Source organism: Mustelus asterias, chromosome 22, assembly GCF_964213995.1.
Source record: "Mustelus asterias chromosome 22, sMusAst1.hap1.1, whole genome shotgun sequence".
NCBI lineage: Eukaryota > Metazoa > Chordata > Chondrichthyes > Carcharhiniformes > Triakidae > Mustelus > Mustelus asterias.
Window position 1 is genome coordinate 26,371,882 of NC_135822.1, and position 22,272 is coordinate 26,394,153.

General features: G+C 50.5%; 1 protein-coding gene across 1 annotated transcript in view; it reads right to left on the reverse strand.

Moving 5' to 3' along the window:
• Positions 1–22,272, reverse strand: part of LOC144510263 (forkhead-associated domain-containing protein 1-like) — a 94,221-nt gene that overhangs the window by 50,962 nt on the left and 20,987 nt on the right. Inside the window, exons 6-7 of the mRNA XM_078239757.1 lie at positions 20,190–20,349; positions 17,058–17,184 (exon numbers count right to left, since the gene is read on the reverse strand). Of these exons, the coding sequence (XP_078095883.1) occupies positions 17,058–17,184; positions 20,190–20,349 (287 nt within the window). The remainder of the gene's footprint in view (positions 1–17,057; positions 17,185–20,189; positions 20,350–22,272) is intronic.

The following is a 22,272-nucleotide window of genomic DNA, read 5'->3' on the forward strand; positions in this document are numbered from 1 at the left end:
TGACACTAGGGTCAATTTAGCATGGCCAATCCACCTAACCCGCACATCTTTGGACTGTGGGAGGAAACCGGAGCACCCGGAGGAAACCCACACAGACACGGGGAGAATGTGCAAACTCCACACAGACAGTGAGCCAAGGCTGGAATTGAACCCGGGTCCCTGGCGCTGTGAGGCAGCAGTGCTAACCACTGTGCCACCGTGCTGCCCAGAAACATGTATCAACCAACTCGAGAACAACTTCCTCCCTTCTGCCATCAGACTTTTCATAGAATTCCTATAGTACAGATGGAGGCCATTCGGCCCATCGAGTCTGTACTGACCACAATCCCACCCATGCCCAATTCCCGTAACCCCACACATTTACCCTGCTAATCCCCCTGACACTAGGGTCAATTTAGAATGGCCAATCAACCCAACCTGCACATCTTCGGACTGTGGGAGGAAACCGGAGCATCCGGAGGAAACCCACGCAGACACAAGGAGAATGTGCAAACTCCACACAGACAGTGACCCAAGGCTGGAATCAAACCCGGGACCCTGGAGCTGTGAGGACGCAGTGCTAAGCACTGTGCTACCAAAATATTAAGGTGTTCAGCAAAAACTCGATTAAGGAGGTAAGTTTTTGAAGAGAGCCTTAAAGGAAGCGGGCTTAGGAAAGAGAAACATCCATGTTTCTACAGTTCCCACAGGCCATGGTAACCATTAACCTCATCCTCCAAAGGTTTTGCCTAATTGTCATTGACTCGTTCAGAAGGAACACAGCCCTGTCACAGGGAAAGGAAACCTTGTCTTCTCCAACCCCCTCCCAAAGTCCCTCCATTGGCCCCTGACTCGACTCCCTCTTTAAATGTTGTCCATCCCTTCTCTCTCTATAAAGCCCAACTCTGTCCAATGTGATGAGGGAGACGGAAATAGGAGGCAGCAGTGCGGAGCAGGCTGACTGAAGCCTGGTAATAGAGAGGCAGCTTGGGAGAAACTGGACTAAAGAGGCAGGAAGAGGTGGGACATTATTGTGGCTCGGGGCACTTCAAAATGCTGCACACACGAAGACCTGTTTCATAGCAAAGAGCTGATTGTTATGTGGGTAAATATAGCGGGCATTTTCAGTGCCGTAAGATGGCAGAAACAGCCATGAGATGGTGAGTCTGTGAAAGGTCGTGGGATACTGTGATGATATGAGAGAAATGCAGCCTCTGTTTGGGTTGTGGTGTTGAATGGATCCAAAGGGAATTCTTTGTGGTTGAGTGGCTTGTGGCCACTGTCTCAGAGCCAGAAGCTCTGGGTTCAAGTCTCAATCTATGACTTGTTGGTCGCGGAAGGATTGCTCAAGCTGCAGTTCAAACAGGGCAAGGATTAGTTCCCAAATCCTTCACACTATTCCCCAACTGGGAACAAGACGAATGCAGATACAGAACCAAACAAACAATGGACCCAAGCAAGATCCTTCTGGTGTGAGTTAACAAGTGATACTGGTATTTGTTACACTGATATAAACGGGGCGGCACGGTAGCACAGTGGTTAGCACTGCTGCTTCACAGTGCTAGGGACCTGGATTCGATTCCCAGCTTGGGTCACTGTCTGTGTGGACTCTGCACGCTCCCCCCGTGTCTGCGTGGGTTTCCTCCGGGTGCTCCGGTTTCCTCCCACAGTCCAAAGACATGCGGGTTAGGTGGATTGGCCGTGCTAAATTGACCCTTAGTGTCAGGGGGACTAGCTAGGGTAAATGCATGGGGTTATGGGGATAGGGACTGGGTGGGATTATGGTCGGTGCAGACTCGATGGGCCGAATGGCCTCCTTCTGCACTGTAGGATTCTATGAAACTGGGTGCTATGGTGATAAGAACAGCAGTAATAGAATCAGGACATTTTCAGGAAATAAAGTGCAGATTCTACGAATTAAGTGTAGGGAACTACACTTCTGGGAACTAAGTGTAGACTCGAGGAGTTAAGGGCTTTTACCAATAGTGGAGGACTTTGGGAATAAAGTGAAAGGTCAAAGTTCAGTGCACGGTCAGCAGTTAAACCACTGCAGTAGGGCAAGGAAGAACTATCAGTCATATTTAAGACCAATCTCATGCCCATTTCAGACTGCGTCAGAACATTTTTGGCTTTTACTAACATGGTGGATGGCGTAGTTTTGGCATGAACTTCCTGCTCGCTCTGTTGGAGGCTTAGGAGGAAGTACTCAACAGAAACAACAGCTTCTATTTATAATAGCACCAAGAACCTCGTGAAAAGGCTCAAGGCGCTTCGCAGGAACATTCTGAAACAAAACATATCATCAAGTCACAGATGGCCAAAAGCTTGGTATTTAATGAGGATTGTCTAAAAGGAGGAAAGTGGGTGAGACAGAGAGATAAAGGGATGATCATTCCAGGGTTCAGGGTCCAGACAACTGAAGATGTGGCCATTAACGGACAAGCAATTAAACCTGGGATGCTCAGGAGGCCAGAATTAGGGGGAGGGTGATGCACCATCAATCAAGCAAAAACTAGTTTGTATGCAAGAACAAATAGGCTTTTATTAGCAAAAGACTTGGAGCACACCCATGCCGATGAACTGGTCCAGACTGAGGCAGGGGGTGGGGAGCAGTCGCCTTTATACCTGGACCAGGGGGGGGGAGGAGTCTCGGGTAGGGCCGGCAGGGATGTGTCCAGGCATGTCACATATACAGGTAATAAGCTAACAGTGGTTTACCACAGAGGGACAGATATCTCAGAGGGTTAATGGGGCTGGAGGAGTTCACAGAGATAGAATCCCTACAGTGCAGAAGGAGGCTCTTCGGCCCATCAAGTCTGCACTGACCGCAATCCCACCCAGGCCCTATCCTTGTAACCCTTATGCCGGAATTCTACCACCTCACTCGCCACTGAATCGGAGCGGGCAAGGGGCGGACAACGGGAATGTCCGTTGACCTCGGGCGGGAATTTCCGCTCTCGCTTGAGCGAGGCCGTAAAGTCCCACCCTTAGTGTCCCAAGACGTGTAGGTTCGGGGGATTCTCCATGGAAAATATGAGGGGTTACGGGGATAGACCAGGGAAGAGGGCCTGGGTAAGATGTTCTATCAGAGCGTCAGTGCAGACCCGATGGGCCGAATGGCATCTTCTGCACTGTAGGGATTCTATGTGAATTAGGAGTAGAGTAGGCCCCGTAATCCCCCTGACAGGAAGGGGCAATCCCACCCAGACCTGTTACCCGTAACCCCAAGTATTTACCCCACTGGCCTACACATCCTGGGACATTAACAGGCAGTTTAGCATGGCCAATCAACCTAACCCGCACATCTTTGGAGTGTGGGAGGAAACTGGAGCACCCAGAGAAAACCCACGCAGACACGGGGAGAAAGTGCAAACTCCACACAGACGGGGCGGCATGGTGCCACAGTCGGGGCGGCACGGTGGCACAGTGGGTTAGCACTGCTGCCTCACAGCGCCAGGGACCCGGGTTCGATTCCCGGCTTGGGTCACTGTCTGTGTGGAGTTTGCACGTTCTCCCCGTGCCTGCGTGGGTTTCCTCCCACAGTCCGAAAGATGTGCTGGTTATGTGCATTGACCTGAACAGGTGCTGGAGTGTGGCGACTAGGAGAATTTCACAGTAACTTCATTGCAGCGATAATGTAAGCCTTACTTGTGACACTAAAAAATAAACTTTAAGACAGTGACCCGAGGCTGGAATTGAACCCAGTTCCCTAGCGCTGTGAGGCAGCAGTGCTAACCACTGTGCCACTATGCCAGCCCATTTGGGAGCGGGCGAGGCCAAGGAGGGATTTGAAAAAAGGGTGAGAATTTTAAAGCCAGGACGCTGTCTAACTGGGAGCCAGTGTAGGTCGGCGAGTGGGGTGGAAAGGGGAACATGAGTTAGTGTGAGTGGATACAAGGAGAATGTCTCCTCTTGTTGGGGAAGAGCATAACCAGAGGCCATCAATATAAGACGGTCACCAAGAAAACCAATAAGGAACTCAGGAGAAACTTCTCCATCTAAAGAGGGTAAGAATATGGAACCTGTTCACAGGCAGTGGTTAAAGCAAACAGTGTAGATTCATTGAAGGGTGAACAAGTACGAGGTTGATTACAATGGTAGATTTAGATGAGAAAATATGGGAGGATCGAGTGGAACATAAACCCTGGTACAGACTGGTTGGACTGATTGCCCCATGTCTGTGTTGTATGCCCAATGTAATGTCATTTGACCCCGAGTTAGCTTATTTCAGCCACTTGTGGGCGCTAACACTGGCCTCAGTGCTCCCTGATATCGGATGGCAAACCAGCCAGAGTTGGTGTCATAGAATCACAGAATCTTGCAGTGCAGAAGGTGGCTATTTGGCCCATCGAGTCTGCACCGAAAACTATCCCACCCAGGTCCTATCCCCGTAATCCCACATATTTACCCTCCTAGTCCCCCTGACACCAAAGGGCAATTTAGCACAGCCAATCCACCTAACCCTCACATCTTTTGGACTCTGGGAGGAAACCGGAGCACCCAGAGGAAACCCACGCAGACACGGGGAGAACGTGCAGACTCCGCACAGACAGTAACCCGAGGCTGGAATCAATCCTGGGTCCCTGGCACTGTGAGGCAGCAGTGCTAACCCACTGTGCTGCCCTGTCCGTGGTCACTATCTCATAATTCTCACCAGAAATCCCACATGGGCAGATGACGGGTGGGGATAGGATCAGGATGAGCTGCCGTGCCAGCTCCTGTTCAGCAGTCCATGAAACCGGATTGCCGAGGCTCGCGTTCAAAGAATGAATAGTTGGGTGAAGAGGATGTTTGGTGACTGTACATTTGAGCTGTAAGGAGTCTAACAACACCAGGTTCAAGTCCAACAGGTCTATTTGGTAGCAAACGCCAAATAAACTTGTTGGACTTTAACCTGGTGTTGTTAGACTCCTTGCTGTGTTTGCCCCAGTCCAACGCCGGCATCTCCACATTTGAGCTGTGGCAGGGAACCAATGGCTTCAGCAGGTAAAGGGATTAAACTGGGGCCGGAGCTGCGATGATGTTGAGGGGATGGAGGGTTGGCTTTAATCTCCTTTGGTTACCCAATGCTAATGTCAAACTCTCCTCGATCTGCCACAGTGCAGCTTGTATAAACCCTCCTTCTGTTGTGGACTGACTCCTGGGATGGCAGGATTGTCGTACCAGGAGAGATTGGGGTCTGTATTCACTGGAGTTTAGAAGAACGAGAGGGGATCTCACCGAAACGTATAAAATTCTGACAGGGCTGGACAGACTGGATACAGGGATGAGGTTTCCCCTGGCTCGGGGGGGTCTAGACAAGAGGTCTCAGGATATGGAGTTTAGGACTGAGATGATGAGGAATTTCTTCACTCAGAGTTGTGAACCTGTGGAATTCTCTACCACAGAAAGCTGTGAGGCCAAGTCACTGAGTGCATTTAAGGAAGAAACAGGTAGCTTTCTGGACACCAAGGATGTCAAGGAGAATGAGGAGAGAGCAAGAGTGTGGTGTTAAGATAGAGGATCAGTCATGATCTCATTGAATGGTGGAGGAGGCTCTTTGAAAGTTTATTTATTATTGTCACAAGTAGGCTTACATTAACACTGCAATGAAGTTACTGTGAAAATCCCCTAGTCGCCACACTCCGGTGCCTGTTCAGGTACACTGAGGGAGAATTTAGCATGGCCAATGCACCTATGATGTGGAGATGCCAGCGTTGGACTGGGGTAAACACAGTAAGAAGTTTAACAACACCAGGTTAAAGTCCAACAGGTTTATTTGGTAGCAAAAGCCACACAAGCTTTCGAGGCTCTGAGCCCCTTCTTCAGGTGAGTGGGAATTCTGTTCACAAACAGAACTTATAATGACACAGACTCAATTTACATGAATAATGGTTGGAATGCGAATACTTACAACTAATCCAGTCTTTAAGAAACAATGTTTCATGGACTGCTGAACAGGAGCTGGCACAGCAGTTCATCCAGTTTCTTAAAGACTGGATTAGTTGTAAGTATTCGCATTCCAACCATTATTCATGTAAATTGAGTCTGTGTCATTATAAGTTCTGTTTGTGAACAGAATTCCCACTCACCTGAAGAAGGGGCTCAGAGCCTCGAAAGCTTGTGTGGCTTTTGCTACCAAATAAACCTGTTGGACTTTAACCTGGTGTTGTTAAACTTCTTACAATGCACCTAACCAGCACGTCTTTCAGACTGTGGGAGGAAACCGGAGCACCCGGAGGAAACCCACGCAGACACGGGGAGAATGTGCAGACTCCACACGGGCAGTGACCCAAGGCTGGAATTGAACCGGGTCCCTGGCGCTGTGAGGCAGCAGTGCTGAACACTGTGCCACCGTGCCGCCTGGTGGTGGGCCGAGCGTCCTACTCCTGCTCCTATTTTCTAAGTGCCCATCAAGCATTCCTTGGCCCGGTACAACACATGTTTGGTGCAGGTGGACGTACTTTTAGACAGGCCATCAAGCACTCCATGGTCTGATACAGCATGGGTCTGAGACAGTGCAATGCTCCCTCTACTCTGTCCAGCAAGGTGTCCAAGGCCTGGTACATAGAACATAGGACATTACAGCGCAGTACAGGCCCTTCTGCCCTCGATGTTGCGCCGACCTGTGAAACCAATCTAAAGCCCATCTAACCTACACTATTCCAATATCATTAATATTGATACAGCACAGCTTCGACGTAGAGGTATGCTCCCTTTACATTGCTCATAAAGGGCTCCAGGGTCAGGTATGGAACAAGTTAGATACTCTCTTTACTGTGATCCAAATATATGCCTCTGCTCCATCATGCATCAGGGTGACAGTTCCCCTGTTCTATTCTTGTTGTGATCCTGTGACGGAAGTGAGATTGCCAATTGAAGGCCATTGGAGCCAGAGACTCTGTGATAAATCAGACTGAGCCAACTCAAACCTGCTTTACGCAAGACATGTAAAAGCAGTAGAAAAGGGCAAGAAGATATTTTAATTCAGAACCAGGAATCAAATCAGAGCCTCAGAAGGCTGCGGAGATTAATCTGAGCATATTTCTCCCCTCAGGCAGATCATGATGGGCGAGTCAATTTTGCAAAAGACGTAATAAAGACTTCAGTGAGTTTGAGTGAGCCTCGCTTGGATGATTTCCTGCTGTTACATTAATGATAGTTGTCTAGACTGATACATCGATGGAAGCAAGCCTGAATACAAAAGCATGAAGCCCATACTGGGAGGCCGAGCTTACGCAGGCAATAATAGTCAAATCCTCCCCCCACTCCCTGGTTTAACAGCAGCAGAACAGCAGAGGGTTTGAGCAGATTGTAAACCGCAAGCAAAACATTGCAGACGGGAAATCTGAAACAGAAACACTTGACCTGTCCAGATATCCCCATATGTGACTGGAGAAGGTCAGGATGTCCTGTGGTATCATGGAGAGGTCAAAGGAGGGATTCGCCAGACCCGGCACTGTGGTGGGCATCATCTCAGGCAGGACTGGAAAATTTGAAGAGCTGTTCCATCCTGCCTGTGACAATGATCCCCGTCAACGTCGGGGCTGGAAAATAATTGTCCAATATTCCACGTCAATCTGAAACGTTAACTCTTGCCCTCTTCACAGATGCCGCCTGCCTGACTGGCCAACTTTTTCCAGAATTTTCCATTTTTATTTCTGCCCAGGTGTGCTGCCGGTCTGCCTCCACCCTGCAATAAGGCCGGAAAGGAGCTGGATTTTCAGGCCCGCCTTGATCGGGAATGGAGGCGGACGGGGCCTGGAAAATCTGGCGCTGGCCAGCGTGCCAGTTTCTCGGCCTTATTCCCAACAACGGGCACCTTTATTGAGGCGGAGTGGCGTGCAGGCTGTCAGGCCCTTCCTGTCGGCCTGGGTGCGGCTGCAGTCAATGAGCCTGGCTGCTGAATCTGCTTCCTGTATTTAAAGTCTGAAAAAGGTTGGTGAGCAGACGCCTCCATGTTGAAACGCCCTCCGAGTTCCTTGCCGTTTACTGCAGCCTGCTGCTCCTCTCACATTGGAAGGCCTCTGTCACAGGGAACCTATCTCCACGGCAACTTGTGCCTATGCGAAAATCCTATCGGGCTAAAGGGAATCAAGGGATATGGGGAGGGGGGGAAGGGGGATCAGGATATTGAATTTGATGATCAGCCATGATCAAAATGGATGGCAGAGCAGGCTCGAAGGGCTGAATGGCCCATTCCAGTTTCTAGTTTCTATGTTTCTGAGGTTGAGGAGTATCGCCAGGCGATCCCTCCATCACGGATAAGCTTGGTATCCGTTTTCCAGTCGAGACCTTGGGATTAACAATCAGGCGGCACGGTGGCACAGTGGTTAGCACTGTTGCCTCACAGCGCCAGGGACCTGGGTTCGATTCCCAGCTCGGGTCACTGTCTGTGTGGAGTTTGCACATTCTCCCCATGTCTGTGTGGGTTTCCTCCGGGTGCTCCGGTTTCCTCCCTGATGCGCGATATAACTCACGAGGCTAGAGGTACTCGGGGAAATAAAGGCTTTTATTGACTACAACAATAGAGCTACCATATATAATACACGATCCCAGACTAAAGGGTCCCAGACAGAGCAGTGACCTTTATACCTCTCCCAGGAGGCGGAGCCCGACTGGGATGTACCATAAGAACTATATTACAGGTAGAACAGCCCAACCCCAACAGCAACATATATACAGACCCACAGTACCGGCCAGACCCTGGCCCAGCACTACCTGGTGGGAACCAACAATGGCTCACCACACTTCCACAGTCCAAAGATGTGCGGGTTAGGAGGATTGGCCATGATAAATTGCCCCTTATGTTAGGGGGATTAGCTAGGGTTATGGGGATAGGGCCTGGGGTGGGATTGTGGTCGGTGCAGACTTGATGGGCCGAATGGTCTCCTTCTGCACTGTAGGAATCTGTGATAAAAGAAGTTCCCCCTCCCCACCCCCTCGAAGGCCTTTTCCCTAACTCAGTGACACTGAGGACAATTGTTCCCCATGCAGAATAGCACAGGAATGTGCACTGACAGCATGGGGTTCCATTCACATCAAAATTTCTATTGACACGTAGACATTGGGTGGAATGGAACATCCATCTCTCCGCTGTGGTTAACTCGGCACGGATTGGGAATCAAAGCAGAAGGTTAATAGATTTGGAGTTGAAGCATTAAGTAATCTGTCCAGAGGAATCAGCAGGAGTGTACATATGAAGTATAGGTTAACACAAGACAAATGGAGCCAATTATAATGAGGTTGGAAGATATGTTAATAATTCTTTGTTCATGACCTATATCCGCATTGCAATGCACCTTGCGTTAGTCTCAAAGCAGAACAATGACACCTACAGCCAAGAGGACTGAACAGTTTGGACACGTGGAGACAAATCTGGGAGTGTGCCAACCAACATGAAAATATTGCAGCAGTGGGTAATGTTTCATGCGGTTAGAAACGCAATCCCATTAACTTTGAGCTGCATCAATGTACCACAGTTTTGGTTTGTCATGAAAAGGTCACGCTGTCTCATTTCAAAATTAATATGTCCCACTGCTCCTGTTTAAATCAGGCAAATTTAAGATCAATGTTCACGCGAGTGTTACCACTGCCTCACAGAAAAATATCCTTTTCCAAAAGGGGGAATGGAATGTTTGTGCTCCCCGTAAGAGAGAGGCGGGTATCCTTGGGGAGACCTGCTCGCAAGATGTCATGTGATTGGCTCAGGTGCTAGAGTTCATAGGTCAAAGGCTAAGTGTCAGTGCATTGATGGTGGAAGAAAGACTGCAGCTGATCCTCGCCATTCCTTTGACTGTTGTTTCTTTCCCTCCATAAATAGAAGGATAGGTCCCATCATGGGCAGCACAGTGGTTAGCACTGCTGCCTCACAGCGACAAGGACCCTGGTTCAATTCCCGGCTTGGGCCACTGTCTGTGTGGAGTTTGCACATTCTCCCCGTGTCTGCGTGGGTTTCCTCCGGGTGCTCCGGTTTCCTCCCACAATCCAAAGATGTGCGGGTTAGGTGGACTGGCCATGCTAAATTGCCCCGTAGTGTCAGGGGGACTAGCTAGGGTAAATGCATGGGGTTATGGGGATAGGGCCTGGGTGGGATTGTGGTCGGTGCAGGCTCGATGGGCCGAATGGCCTCCTTCTGCACTGTAGAGATTCTATAGATAAAAGATGCCAGTGCTGTGTTTGATTGGAAAACCTAGGCAAAAGGCCACGGAAAGACACCATGGCGCAGAAATGTGGGTGTGCCCATTTTAGAGCATGCAACTGCATTCCCTACGCCAGGTCTGAGGACCCCCAGATATTGGGAACAGGGGCTCATTATAATGGAGCCCACCCCTAATGAGTTGGACAATATCGAGCTGGCGCTGTGGTCGGGAGCTGGGTGAGAACGCTGAGGGGATTGGAGATTAAATATGGGATCTGGGGGAGCAGAAGTGCTTGGGTTGTGATGAATTGCTCACTGCAATGTTGCAGCTGATCCCAGGGTTGACGTCTGCACAGGTTGCCTGGGGAACAAATCCCTTGTGAACCACAAATCAGCACAACCCCTATTATTTGAACACGCAAAGAGTCGAGTTCAGGTGTGGGTGAAGGACAACTCATTTGTCCTTGCCCAAAATGGGCATTCCCGGCCGGAAATAGTGGCAAACCTCCTGTCCGCCATATTGGGTGCTGAGCACCACCTCAGAAATGGGCGCTATACGGACCAAAGTCTCGGTCTAGGTTTGAAAGAAAACCCGAGAACGGGAGGTTAGGTGATGCACAACTTGGATATTAAAAGCCTAATAGGTCCCAAAGGAAGGAAAGATTGAAGGAGGTCGGGAATTCTGGAATTCCAAGGATTTGAAGCCCTGGTCAAGAATCCATCTTAAGAAATAACTCCCAGAAAGAACATACAGATTGTAACCTAAATTCAGAAAATATTGTCCACTGAAGGCATCACTTGCTTCATATTCTCTCAGGGGGAGACGGTGGGGTAACGGTAAGACCACAATCCAGAGGCCCAGGGCTAATATTTGGGTTCAAATCCCAACATGGCAGCTGGTGGAATTGAAAAGATATTCTCCGTAATCATGGCTCAGAAACCATTGTTGATACAAACCCATCTGGTTCACTAATGTCCCTTTAGGGAAGGAAATCTGCCGTTCTTTCCCGGTCTGGCCTACATGTGACTCCAGAGCCACAGCAATGTGGTTGGCCCTTAACTGCTCTCTGAAATGTTGTGGCAAGCCACTCAGTCCAAGGGCAATTAAGAATGAGCAACAGATATTGACCTTGCCAGCAACACCCACATCCCAAGAAAGATTTTTTTAAAGTTACTATAACTGTTGGCTCACAAGATGCAGGTGAAAGAATTGGTTTTCCTGCTCTCTGGTACTCATCAACTTCGCACCCCTGAATATAGTTAAAAAAACAAGGGCAGCGCGGTGGCACAGTGGCTAGCACTGCTGCCTCACACACTAGGGACCCAGGTTCGATTCCCGGCTTGGGGAATCTGTCTGTGTGGAGTTTGCACGTTCTCCCCGTGTCTGCGTGGGTTTCCTCCGGGTGCTCCAGTTTCCTCCGACAGTCCAAAGATGTGCAGGTCAGGTGGATTGACCATGCTAAGTTGCCCCTTAGTGTCCCAAGATTGCAGGTTAGGGGGATTAGCCATGATAAATGTGTGGGGTTACGGGGATAGGGCATGGGTAAAGATGCCCTGTCGGACAGTCTGTGCAGACTCGATGGGCTGAATGGCCTCCTCCTGCTCTGTCGGGATTCTATGATTCTATAACATGCCAATCTCAGTTTTAGATCTTTGATTATTTTTTATCTACACCACCTAGACCCTCATCCCCAAACAAAAGGATGCTAACAAACTGGGGCCACAGTCCCTCGACTGCTGTGAGGACTCTGTGGTTGGAATTGTACCGTCCCGCCCGCCACGGGAATCGGGGCGGACCATGGGGGGGGGGTCTGTTGACTTGGGGTGGGGTTTTCTGGTTTGGGGGTGGGCAAAGCTGAGAAATCCCGCCCACTAGCTCAGTTCAGTGGCCAACCTTTACTCGCAGTGACAGTGAGCGTCAGGGGATTGTCCGATTATAATTCTGTCCTAACCAAACACGATTCTGTGACACTCACCGCGACCACTAAATAGCGATCAGGAGCAGGAACCCTGGGGGATTTTTCCTTTTCTTCCTCCTCCTCAGCCCAGGGCACTGAGGCCAATCATGTCGACAGCCTGAGCTCAGCTAGTGCAGCACAGGTTTGACACTCCCCCGGGGCTATGGAGTGGTTGCGAACCGCACAGTTATCGGCCACAGTTCTGTCGGTGGCGCGCCCACCGGACAAGGAGGGAAAAGAAAAATCAGTAAAACGGGGAAATAAGAATACTGGCACGAACTGTTTTTTTTTAACCATCCGGGGAGCCAGAGGGTTTCAGGTTCAAGTTCCACTCCAGAACTTGAGTACACAAACCCAGGCGGGCATGTCGGCGCTCCGCTGAGGGGGTGCTGCACTGTCAGAGGTGACGCCCTCTCTTTGCCAGGTGGATGTGGAAGAGCATGATTCTAAAGGGCAGGAGTGTTTAGCGCAGTGTCCTGGAAAATATGAATCCCTCAAACAACATCATTATTTATCTGATTGTTCATTCCGCTGCTGTTTGTGGGAGTTTGCTGTGTGGAAACTTTCCGGTATTACTTTTCAAAAATACTTCATTGGCTATAAGGCTTGGTGGGGGGGGGGGGTTTGTTGACCATTGGCCATTCACAGGGTTGTCTAATTCCACTGGTATCTGTCCACGTGGTTTATTTCCTGCCGGTATGACTAAAGTGATTCGCACGTAAAGCAAGGGCGAGTGAAGTGAGGTGTGCGCTGATTGCTCACAACACTGACTGTGAGAGCCTCTGTGTCCAATCAAAGTGTAAATAATTTTGTTTTTACCACTTGACGTTGATGGCAATTCTATTAATATATAAATGATGTGTGGGTTAGGTTGATTGGCCAGGTTAAAAATTGCCCCTTTGAGTCCTGGGATGTGTACGTTAGAGGGATTAGCGGGTAAAATATGTGGGGGTAGGGCCTGGGTGGGATTGTGGTCGGTGCAGACTTGATGGGCCGAATGGCCTCCTTCTGCACTGTAGGGTTTCTATGATTCCGTATTTTCTATAACTTGTCATGAAATATTCGATGTGTATTAGGATCATCGAATCCTGACAGTGCAGAAGGAGGCCATTCGGCACGTCAAGTCTGCACCGACCACAATCCCACCCAAGCCCTATTCCCCCGTGCATTTACCCCAGCTAGTCCCCCTGACACTAAGGGGCAATTTAGCATGGCCAATCCACCTAACCCGCACATCTTTGGACTGTGGGAGGAAATCGGAGCACCCGAAGTAAACCCACGCAGATACGGGGAGAATGTGCAAACTCCACACAGACAGTGAATTAGACGGGAATCGAACCCGTGTCCCTGGCACTGTGAGGCAGCAGTGCTAACCACTGTGCCACCGTGCTGCCCTATTAAATGTAGTTAATCTTATTCATTAATATACAAGTGATTGAGTATTTTCTATAACTTGTTATGAAATATTCAGCGTGCATTAAATGTACTTAATCTTATTCATGGGGTCACGGTTAGTGAACAAGCCCGGTTTCAATCTTGTGGTTCACTGAGATGAAGGAGAGCCACTCATGCGACCCACTCACTAGCCTAGGTTGTCCATCACTGCTGTAAAGTGCTGTAAAGTTGTCCATCACTGCTGTAAGCTAGTGAAAGGTGCTATATAAATGCAGGTCACACATTTCATTAAACTTGTTATCCCCGATCTGCTCCAGGTCAGAATCGCTCTCCCAATATTTACAGACCCTCCCATCTTTAAGCTCGGCAGTCAGTGCACAGGGTGAAGGAGTGAGGGTGGGAGCAGACACCCCAGATCCTCGTGTCAATTTGAAGAACAAATGTGAATAAGAAACGTTCTCAGGGAAAGTACATGTTTTAAATTATCACAAATATTCCAAGGGTATTTTCCCCAGCGACTTCTCACCAAATTAAATTTTAATGGGGTCCTTAAAAGACAAGAGGCAGATTGAGAGAGAGACTGACTGCTGGAAAGCCTCAGATACTGAAATGTCAACATCTGAAAAGTGAAGCGAGTCTGAGCATTTTGGATCGAGACCAGGCTTGTCCAATCTTATTCCCATTTTTCCCCTCTCAAAGGGCCGATGAGCAAATTTTGGAAAGATAAGATTTGGCACAATAATTAAACCAGAATTTCAACAAAAAAGAGCAACACGAACAAAAGAAACAGCTTACTGAACACAAATAAAGCAATAAACTGACAATTAACAAGAGGAGTTCATAAAGAAGACCATGGGTGGGGTGTGTGTGTGTATCTATGTGTCCGTGTGCGCGCGTGTGAGCGTGTCTGTGTGTGTCTGTGTGTCCGTGTGTGTGTGTCTGTGTGTCCGTGTGTGTGTCTGTGTGAGTGTGTCTGTGTGTCCGTGTGTCCGTGTGTGTGTGTCTGTGTGTCCGTGTGTGTGTGTCTGTGTGAGTGTGTCTGTGTGTCCGTGTGTCCGTGTGTGTGTGTCTGTGTGTGTGTCTGTGTGTCCGTGTGTGTGTGTCTGTGTGTGTGTCTGTGTGAGTGTGTCTGTGTGTGTGTGTCTGTGTGTCCGTGTGTGTGTGTCTGTGTGTCCGTGTGTGTGTGTCCGTGTGTGTCCGTGTGTGTGTCTGTGTGTGTCCGTGTGTGTGTGTCTGTGTGTGTGTGCACGCGCGTGTGTGTGTGTGGATGTATGTGTGTGCGTGTGCGTGTCGGTGTGTGTGTGTGTGTGTCTGTATGTCGGTGTCTGTATGTCGGCGTCCGTGTGTCCGTGTATCCGTGTGTGTGTGTCCCCATGTGTGTGTGTGTGTGTATGTCGGTGTCTGTATGTCGGCGTCCGTGTGTCCGTGTATCCGTGTGTGTGTGTCCCCATGTGTGTGTGTGTATGTCGGTGTCTGTATGTCGGCGTCCGTGTGTCCGTGTATCCGTGTGTGTGTGTCCCCATGTGTGTGTGCGTGTGTGTCATTCGCAGGCTCAGATTGCTCAGTCACTCACTCACACCCACTGTCAGGGTGACAGAGTATGTGTTGGTGCTTTGGGGGTTTCTGTGAACAAGAATTCTGAGACTGGGGGTGACACACACACACACACACACTCTCCCATGCATTCTGTCTCTCTTCCTCCCTCTGTCACACCCACGCACTCACTCTCGCTCCCACGTACTCTCACTTTCCCTCACACTCACTTTCACTCTCTCCCTCGCAATCCATCCCTTTCTCTCCCCCATGCACTCTGTCTCCTGCTCCCACTCTCTCTCCCACGCACTCGCTCCCACTCTCTCTCCCAGGCTCCCGCTCCCACTCTCACTCCCAGTCTCCCACTCCCACTCTCTCTCCCACACTCCCACTCCCACTCTCTCTCCCACTCTCCCGCTCCCACTCTCTCTCCCAGGCTCCCACTCCCACTCTCTCTCCCACTCTCCCGCTCCCACTCTCTCTCCCACGCTCCTGCTCCCACTCTCTCTCCCAGGCTCCCGATCCCACTCTCTCTCCCAGGCTCCTGCTCCCACTCTCTCTCCCACGCACTCGCTCCCACTCTCACTCCCAGGCTCCCACTCCCACTCTCTCTCCCACGCTCCCGCTCCCACTCACTCTCCCACGCTCCCGCTCCCACTCTCTCTCCCACTCTCTCTCCCACGCACTCGCTCCCACTCTCTCTCCCACACTCCCGCTCCCACTCTCTCTCCCACGCACTTGCTCCCACTCTCACTCCCAGGCTCCCACTCCCTCTCCCATTCTCTCTCCCAGGCTCCCACTCCCACTCTCTCTCCCACGCTCCCGCTCCCACTCTCACTCCCAGGCTCCCACTCCCTCTCCCATTCTCTCTCCCAGGCTCCCACTCCCACTCTCTCTCCCACGCTCCCGCTCCCACTCTCACTCCCACGCTCCCGCTCCCACTCCCATTCTCCCGCTCCCACTCTCCTGCTCCCACTCTCTCTCCCACGCACTCGCTCCCACTCTCTCTCCCACTCTCCCGCTCCCACTCTCTCTCCCACTCTCTCTCCCACTCTCCCGCTCTCTCCCACACTCCCGCTCCCACTCTCTCTCCCACTCTCCCACGCTCTCTCCCATGCACTCGGTCCCACTCTCCCTCCCACGCTCCCGCTCCCACTCTCTCTCCCACGCTCCCGCTCCCACTCTCTCTCCCAGGCTCCCGCTCCCACTCTCTCTCCCAGGCTCCCGCTCCCACTCTCTCTCCCACTCTCCGGCTCCCACTCTCTCTCCCACGCTCCCGCTCCCACTCTCTCTCCCACGCACTCGCTCCCACTCTCTCTCCCACGCTCCCGCTCCCACTCTCTCTCCCACTCTCTCTCCCAGGCTCCCACTCCCACCCTCTCACCCACTCTCTCTCCCACGCTCCCGCTCCCACTCTCTCTCCCACTCTCCCACACACGCTCCCGCTCCCACTCTCTCTCCCACGCTCCCACTCTCTCTCCCATGCACTCGCTCCCACTCTCTCTCCCACGCTCCCGCTCCCACTCTCTCTCCCACGCTCCCGCTCCCACTCTCTCTCCCACGCACTCGTTCCCACTCTCTCTCCCCCGCGCTCACTCTCTCCCCCGCGCTCACTCTCTTTCACTCCCACGTACACGGACTCACTCTCACCCACTCACTCACTCTCTCCCACGCACTCACTCTCTTTCACTCCCACGCACTCACTCTCACTTTCTCCCACACACCAACTTTCACCCACACACTCATTCTCACTCCCTCCCACACACTCACTCTCATTCTCTCCCATGCACTCACTCTCACCCACACACTCATTCTCACTCTCCCACGCACTCACTCTCACTCCCACGCACTCACTCTCTCCCATGCACTCGCTCCCACTCTCTCTCCCACGCACTTGCTCCCACTCTCTCTCCCACTCTCCCGCTCCCACTCTCTCTCCCATGCACTCACTCTCAGTCCCTCCCACGCACTCACTCTCACTCCTTCCCATGGCAACCAACCCTGTTGACAGTGGCTGTCTTGGATTACTGGCGAGAAGGTGAGTGGTTTCCCAGTGGCCACACAAACAGTACCTCAGGGTGCACAGGGAGCCGCTGTTTCTGGCTGTCCCATTCACTGAGTTCATGCTGTAGTTTCTCGCACTCGATTGCCTTCTCCTTCCTCGCCACTTTCTGCTGTTCCAGCTTCTCCTTACAGGCCCTGAAAATGATCGCGACACACTGAGAAATCAGGAATCTGAGCAGGAGGATTGGGAAACGGAGAAATGTCTCAAGCCAGAGTGACGAGTCTCGTAGGGACATAGGAATTAGGAACAGGACTTGGCAAATTCAGCCCTTCGATCCTGCTCCGCCATTCAGTCAGATCCTGGCTGATCTCTCCCTGGTCTCAAATCCACCTCCCCACCTGTTCCCCTTTAACCCTTTTTAATATCAGAAATATATCCATCTCCTTCTTGAAACCATTCAATGATTCAGACTCCACCGCGCGATGGGGCAGCGAGTTCCACAAATTCACCACCCTCTGCGAGAAATAGTTCCTCCTCATCTCAGTTTTAAATCTATCGCCTCTCAACCTATACCCGTGACCTCTTGTTCTAGGATTGTCCCATAAGGGGAAACATTTGGTCTACATTTACTCTAACAATCCCTTTTAGTATTTTATATACCTCGATCAGATCCCCTCTCATCCTTCTGAACTCCAGCGAGTAAAGCCCAAACTGTTTAATCCCTCCTCATACATCAACCCTTTCATCCCTGGAATCAATCTGGTGAACCGCCTGTGTGTGTATCGTGATGGATTAAACACCACGAGTCTATCGGACAGAGCGGGGCTCTTCCTGTCTGTACATTGTGTCTGCTGGTACATGGAGCTAAATTTATCTACCCAGACTGGAATCCAATCCCACCAAAGTTCCCAACACTCCACTGAAATAAGCAGCTCCTGAAATACTATTCGGCACCAGTGCGAGGGAGCTTCAGAAACATAGATAGTGTAATGTTCACTCTCCAATGGATGGTAGGAGATGGGTGCGTTCGTGGCATAGTGGTATTGTCACCGGACTAGTAACCCAGAGATAATGCTCTGGGGACCCGGGTTTGAATCCCACCGCGGCAGGTGGTGAAATTTGGATCCAGTAAAAATCTGGATTTGGTCATTGTCACTTGCCCCTTTAGGGAAGGAAATCTGCCACAGAAAGCAGTTGAAACCAAAATGTTGTGTGATTTCAAGACGAAATTAGATATAGCTCTTGGGTCTCAAAGGATATGGAGAGGAAGGCGGGATCAAGATATTGAATTTGATGATCAACCATGATCAAAATGATTGGTGGAGCAGGTTTGAAGGGCTGAATGGCCTCCTTCTGCTTCTAATTTCTATGTTTCTATCCTAACCTAGGCCTGGCCTGCAAGTGACTCTAGATCCACAGCAATGTGGTTGACTCTTAAATGCCCTCTGAAATGGCCAGCCACTCGGTTCAAGGGCAATTAGGGATGGGCAATAAAAGGCCAGCCATCCCATGAATGGATCACTCTCTGGTGGAGGGAGACTGGGAGATGATGTAATATTCACTCTCCGATGAATTTTGGGAATGTCACAGGATAACTCCAGGAAAATGATTAAATTGAGACCAGTGACTGGATCACCACACAGCTCCTCTCTGCCTCCACACTGGATATCAAAGAATATCAGACTCCGATCAGTCATAAGCTGATCTGTAAAATTCGGAGATAATGTCAGGCACTAGCCAATCACCCGTAGAGGTGCTCACGGTAAGTCGGACAATAGGCTGGTTTCTATACTGGAGCGTTACATGATGGAATGGACAATGTGTCATACTGTTGCGAGGCAGGGCTGTGTAGAACCTGGCCTGTCCCCTCGAGGCCTGTGCCCCGTTGGCTTGGCAACCGCATCCTAAATCAATTAGAGAATAATTAGACATCTTTGAAGCTCCTTCTTTTTCAAGGTCAGAAAACTAACTTTACTTTTTGTATCCCTGAGTAAAACTACTCTGCAACCAAGTGTCACAGCCGTTTATATAAATATATCTGTTAAACCCAACCTCACACTCTCTTCTAATTGAGAGCAAAGACTCTTAACTCTTGGCAACTTCTTTGCAGTTTGCGTAGTTCCCACACTCTGTTACTAACAGCTCCATCTCTGCTTTCCACACATTCAGTCCAGCCAAAAGAGCAGCTGAATCATCCCAGTCACACTTGTAACGCAGGCCGATGAATCCCAGTGAGTGAGCCTATCATTATTAAAGGCAGCTCCCAGATTGCCTGGAGGCTAAAACTCTGCCCTGCACACAATGTCTCCGTGTCCCGGGTACGACTGAACTAAATGGGTCTGGGTTAAGGGCGCCATAGCTGGACCCACCCTCACTGCTTGTATACAGGCTGATCCCTCTCCCTCCATCCACTTGCCCAAGACATGCAGGAGCCTGGTCTGATCCAATCAAGAACTAGATGCCCATATTCACGCTTTCAGAAGAGGTCTCTGGATCCACCCGGGCTGAATTATTCCCTATGTATTGAACCGCACCAGACACCCTCTAATGCTGCCTCATAGGGGCGGCACGGTGGCACAGTGGTTAGCACTGCTGCTTCACAGCTCCAGGGACCTGGGTTCGATTCCCGGCTTGGGTCACTGTCTGTGTGGAGTTTGCACATTCTCCTCGTGTCTGCGTGGGTTTCCTCCGGGTGCTCCGGTTTCCTCCCACAGTCCAAAGATGTGCGGGTTAGGTTGATTGGCCGTGCTAAAATTGCCCCTTAGTGTCCTGAGATGTGTAGGTTAGAGGGATTAGCGGGTAAAATATGTAGGGATATGGAGGTAGGGCCTGGGTGGGATTGTGGTCGGTGCAGACTCGATGGGCCGAATGGCCTCTTTCTGTACTGTAGGGTTTCTATGTTTCTTTCTATGTTTACATGTTGACCAAGATTAGCTCATTACACTTGGAGACTGAATCTGGGACCTCACTTGGCCTCAGTGTCATTCTGAGCAGTGTGTTTACCAACCAAAGCAGACAGAAATCGCACAATTTTCAGTCCCCTGCCACCTCCCAAATGGAGGGTGGCCAGTCCCGGAGCGGGATATGCCCACTCGACCCGAGGGCATGCAGTCTCTCTGCCACCACGTGGGTGCCAAAGCTGCCACCAGCTACAAAGCCAAGTGCGCTGCGGAGCTCCCTGTGTCGGAGGCTCACGTACCTCAACTCTGCATTTTTGTCTTGGAGTTCCGCGCTCTTCATGTCCACCAGCTGAGACATCTTGGCCAGCCGTTGGTGTAGAGTGTTCAGCTCCAGCGCCTGACCCCTCACCATCGCTCGGTTCTGCTCCAGCGCTGCTTTCTGTTTCTCGCTCAGTTCACCTGTGTACAGACACAAGTTGTTGAGCTGATCTTTAGTGAATCAAATTGTGGGGGGTGGGGGGTGGGGGGTGGGGTGGGGTGGGGTGGGGTGGGGGAACATTAATGTAAAAGTTTCTGTGAGATTAGACCGTTACTATGTTTACCCAGTGTCGGCCTTGGCTCAGCCCTTGCCCCTGGAGTCAGGAAGGTTTTGCTTGATAGAGTCAGAGAGTGCAGGAAATACCCTTCGGCCCATCGAGTCTGCACCAACAATGTCTACCACTAAAGCCGCGCTGACCACATTTTCCAACACTTGCCCCATATGCTTGAATGTTATGATATTTCGAGTGCTCATCCAAATATTTTTTAATGACTGTCAGGTTTCCAGCCTCCCAGGCCGTGCATTCCAGATTCCCAGCACTCTGAGTGAAAAACTTTTTCCCAAATCCCCTCCTGCCCCTTACCCTTAAACTATGCCCCCTCGGGATTGTCCCCCCAACCAAGGAGAACTGCTGCTCCCTATTCACCCTGTCCATACCCCTCATAATCTTATACACCTCAATCATGTCCCCCCTCAGCCTTCTCTGATCTAAAGAAAATAATCCCAGCCTATCCAGTCTCTCCTTATAGCTCAAATGTTCCATCCCAGGCAACATCCTGGTGAATCTCCTCTGGACCCCCTCGAGTGCTGTCACATCCTCCCTACAGTGAGGTGACCAGAACATTACTGCCTTGGTCTTATACTTTTCACGTGCCTGCTTAACTACCCTATTCACCTGCTCGGCCGCCTTCAGGGATCTGTGAATAATTACCCCAAGATCCCTCTGTTCCTCTGAGCTTCCCAGTGTCCGGCTATTCATTAAATACTCCCTCTTCTTGTTCTTCTTCCAAAGTGGATCATCTCGCAGGTCCCACTTCGGAGGCCGGAGCCTATAATCCAGGCTGGCACTCCCTTGCACTACCGAGGGAGTGTTGCACCGTCAGAGGTGCAGAGTTGATGAGGCGTTAAACCCATGTGCCGTTGGGGAGGTGCTGCATTGTCAGCCGTGCTGACTTTCCGAGGCCCCACCTATCCTGTCAGGATGTCATAAAACATCCCGTGGCGTGATTGTGAGGAGGACAAGTGAGTTCTCTCCAGTCTCTAGGGGAGGCGACGGCCTAATGGTATTATTATTAATCCAGAAACTCAGCTAATGTTCTGGGGACCTGGATTCGAATCCCGCCACGGCAGAAGGTGGAATCTGAATTCAATAAAAAATATCTGGAATTAAGAATCTACTGATGACCATGAAACAATTGTCGATTGTCGGAAAAACCCATCTGGTTCACTAATGTCCTTTAGGGAAGGAAATCTGCCGTCCTTACCCGGTCCGGCCTACATGTGACTCCAGAGCCACAGCAATGCGGTTGACTCTCAACTGCCCTCTGAACAAGGGCAACTGGGTATGGGCAATAAATGCTGGTCAGCCAGTGATGCCCATGTCCCACGAATGAATAAAGAAGAAGTCTCCTAGCCAAATCCTGGACCAACACCACCAAGACAGATTACCCAGCCTTCATTACATCCCTATTTCTGGGACCTTGCTGTGGGCAAATTGGTTCAATCTTTCATGGGAGCCATGCTTACGGGAGTGGAATTGGAGTGGTTGAGGCCTAGAGGGAGGGCAGATGAAGGAAAAGAGATTGGCAGAAAAGAAGCTCTTGTTTGTAAGTAGTCTGCAAACCCCGCAATCTGATACCCAGTTTATACACAACATTGTAGGTGTTGGATCCTGTGTTTATCTGTCTGCAGGCTGTATTTACAGTGACTCACTCACTGCCACCGGATTGATTTGTGCCACAGTATTCATGGATGTCTCAGATGTTTGCTCTGCATCTTCTCGAGACATAAAGCACGTCACCAAATAGCCACGGCAAATGTGAATTTAAACAGAGCAAGGGCTT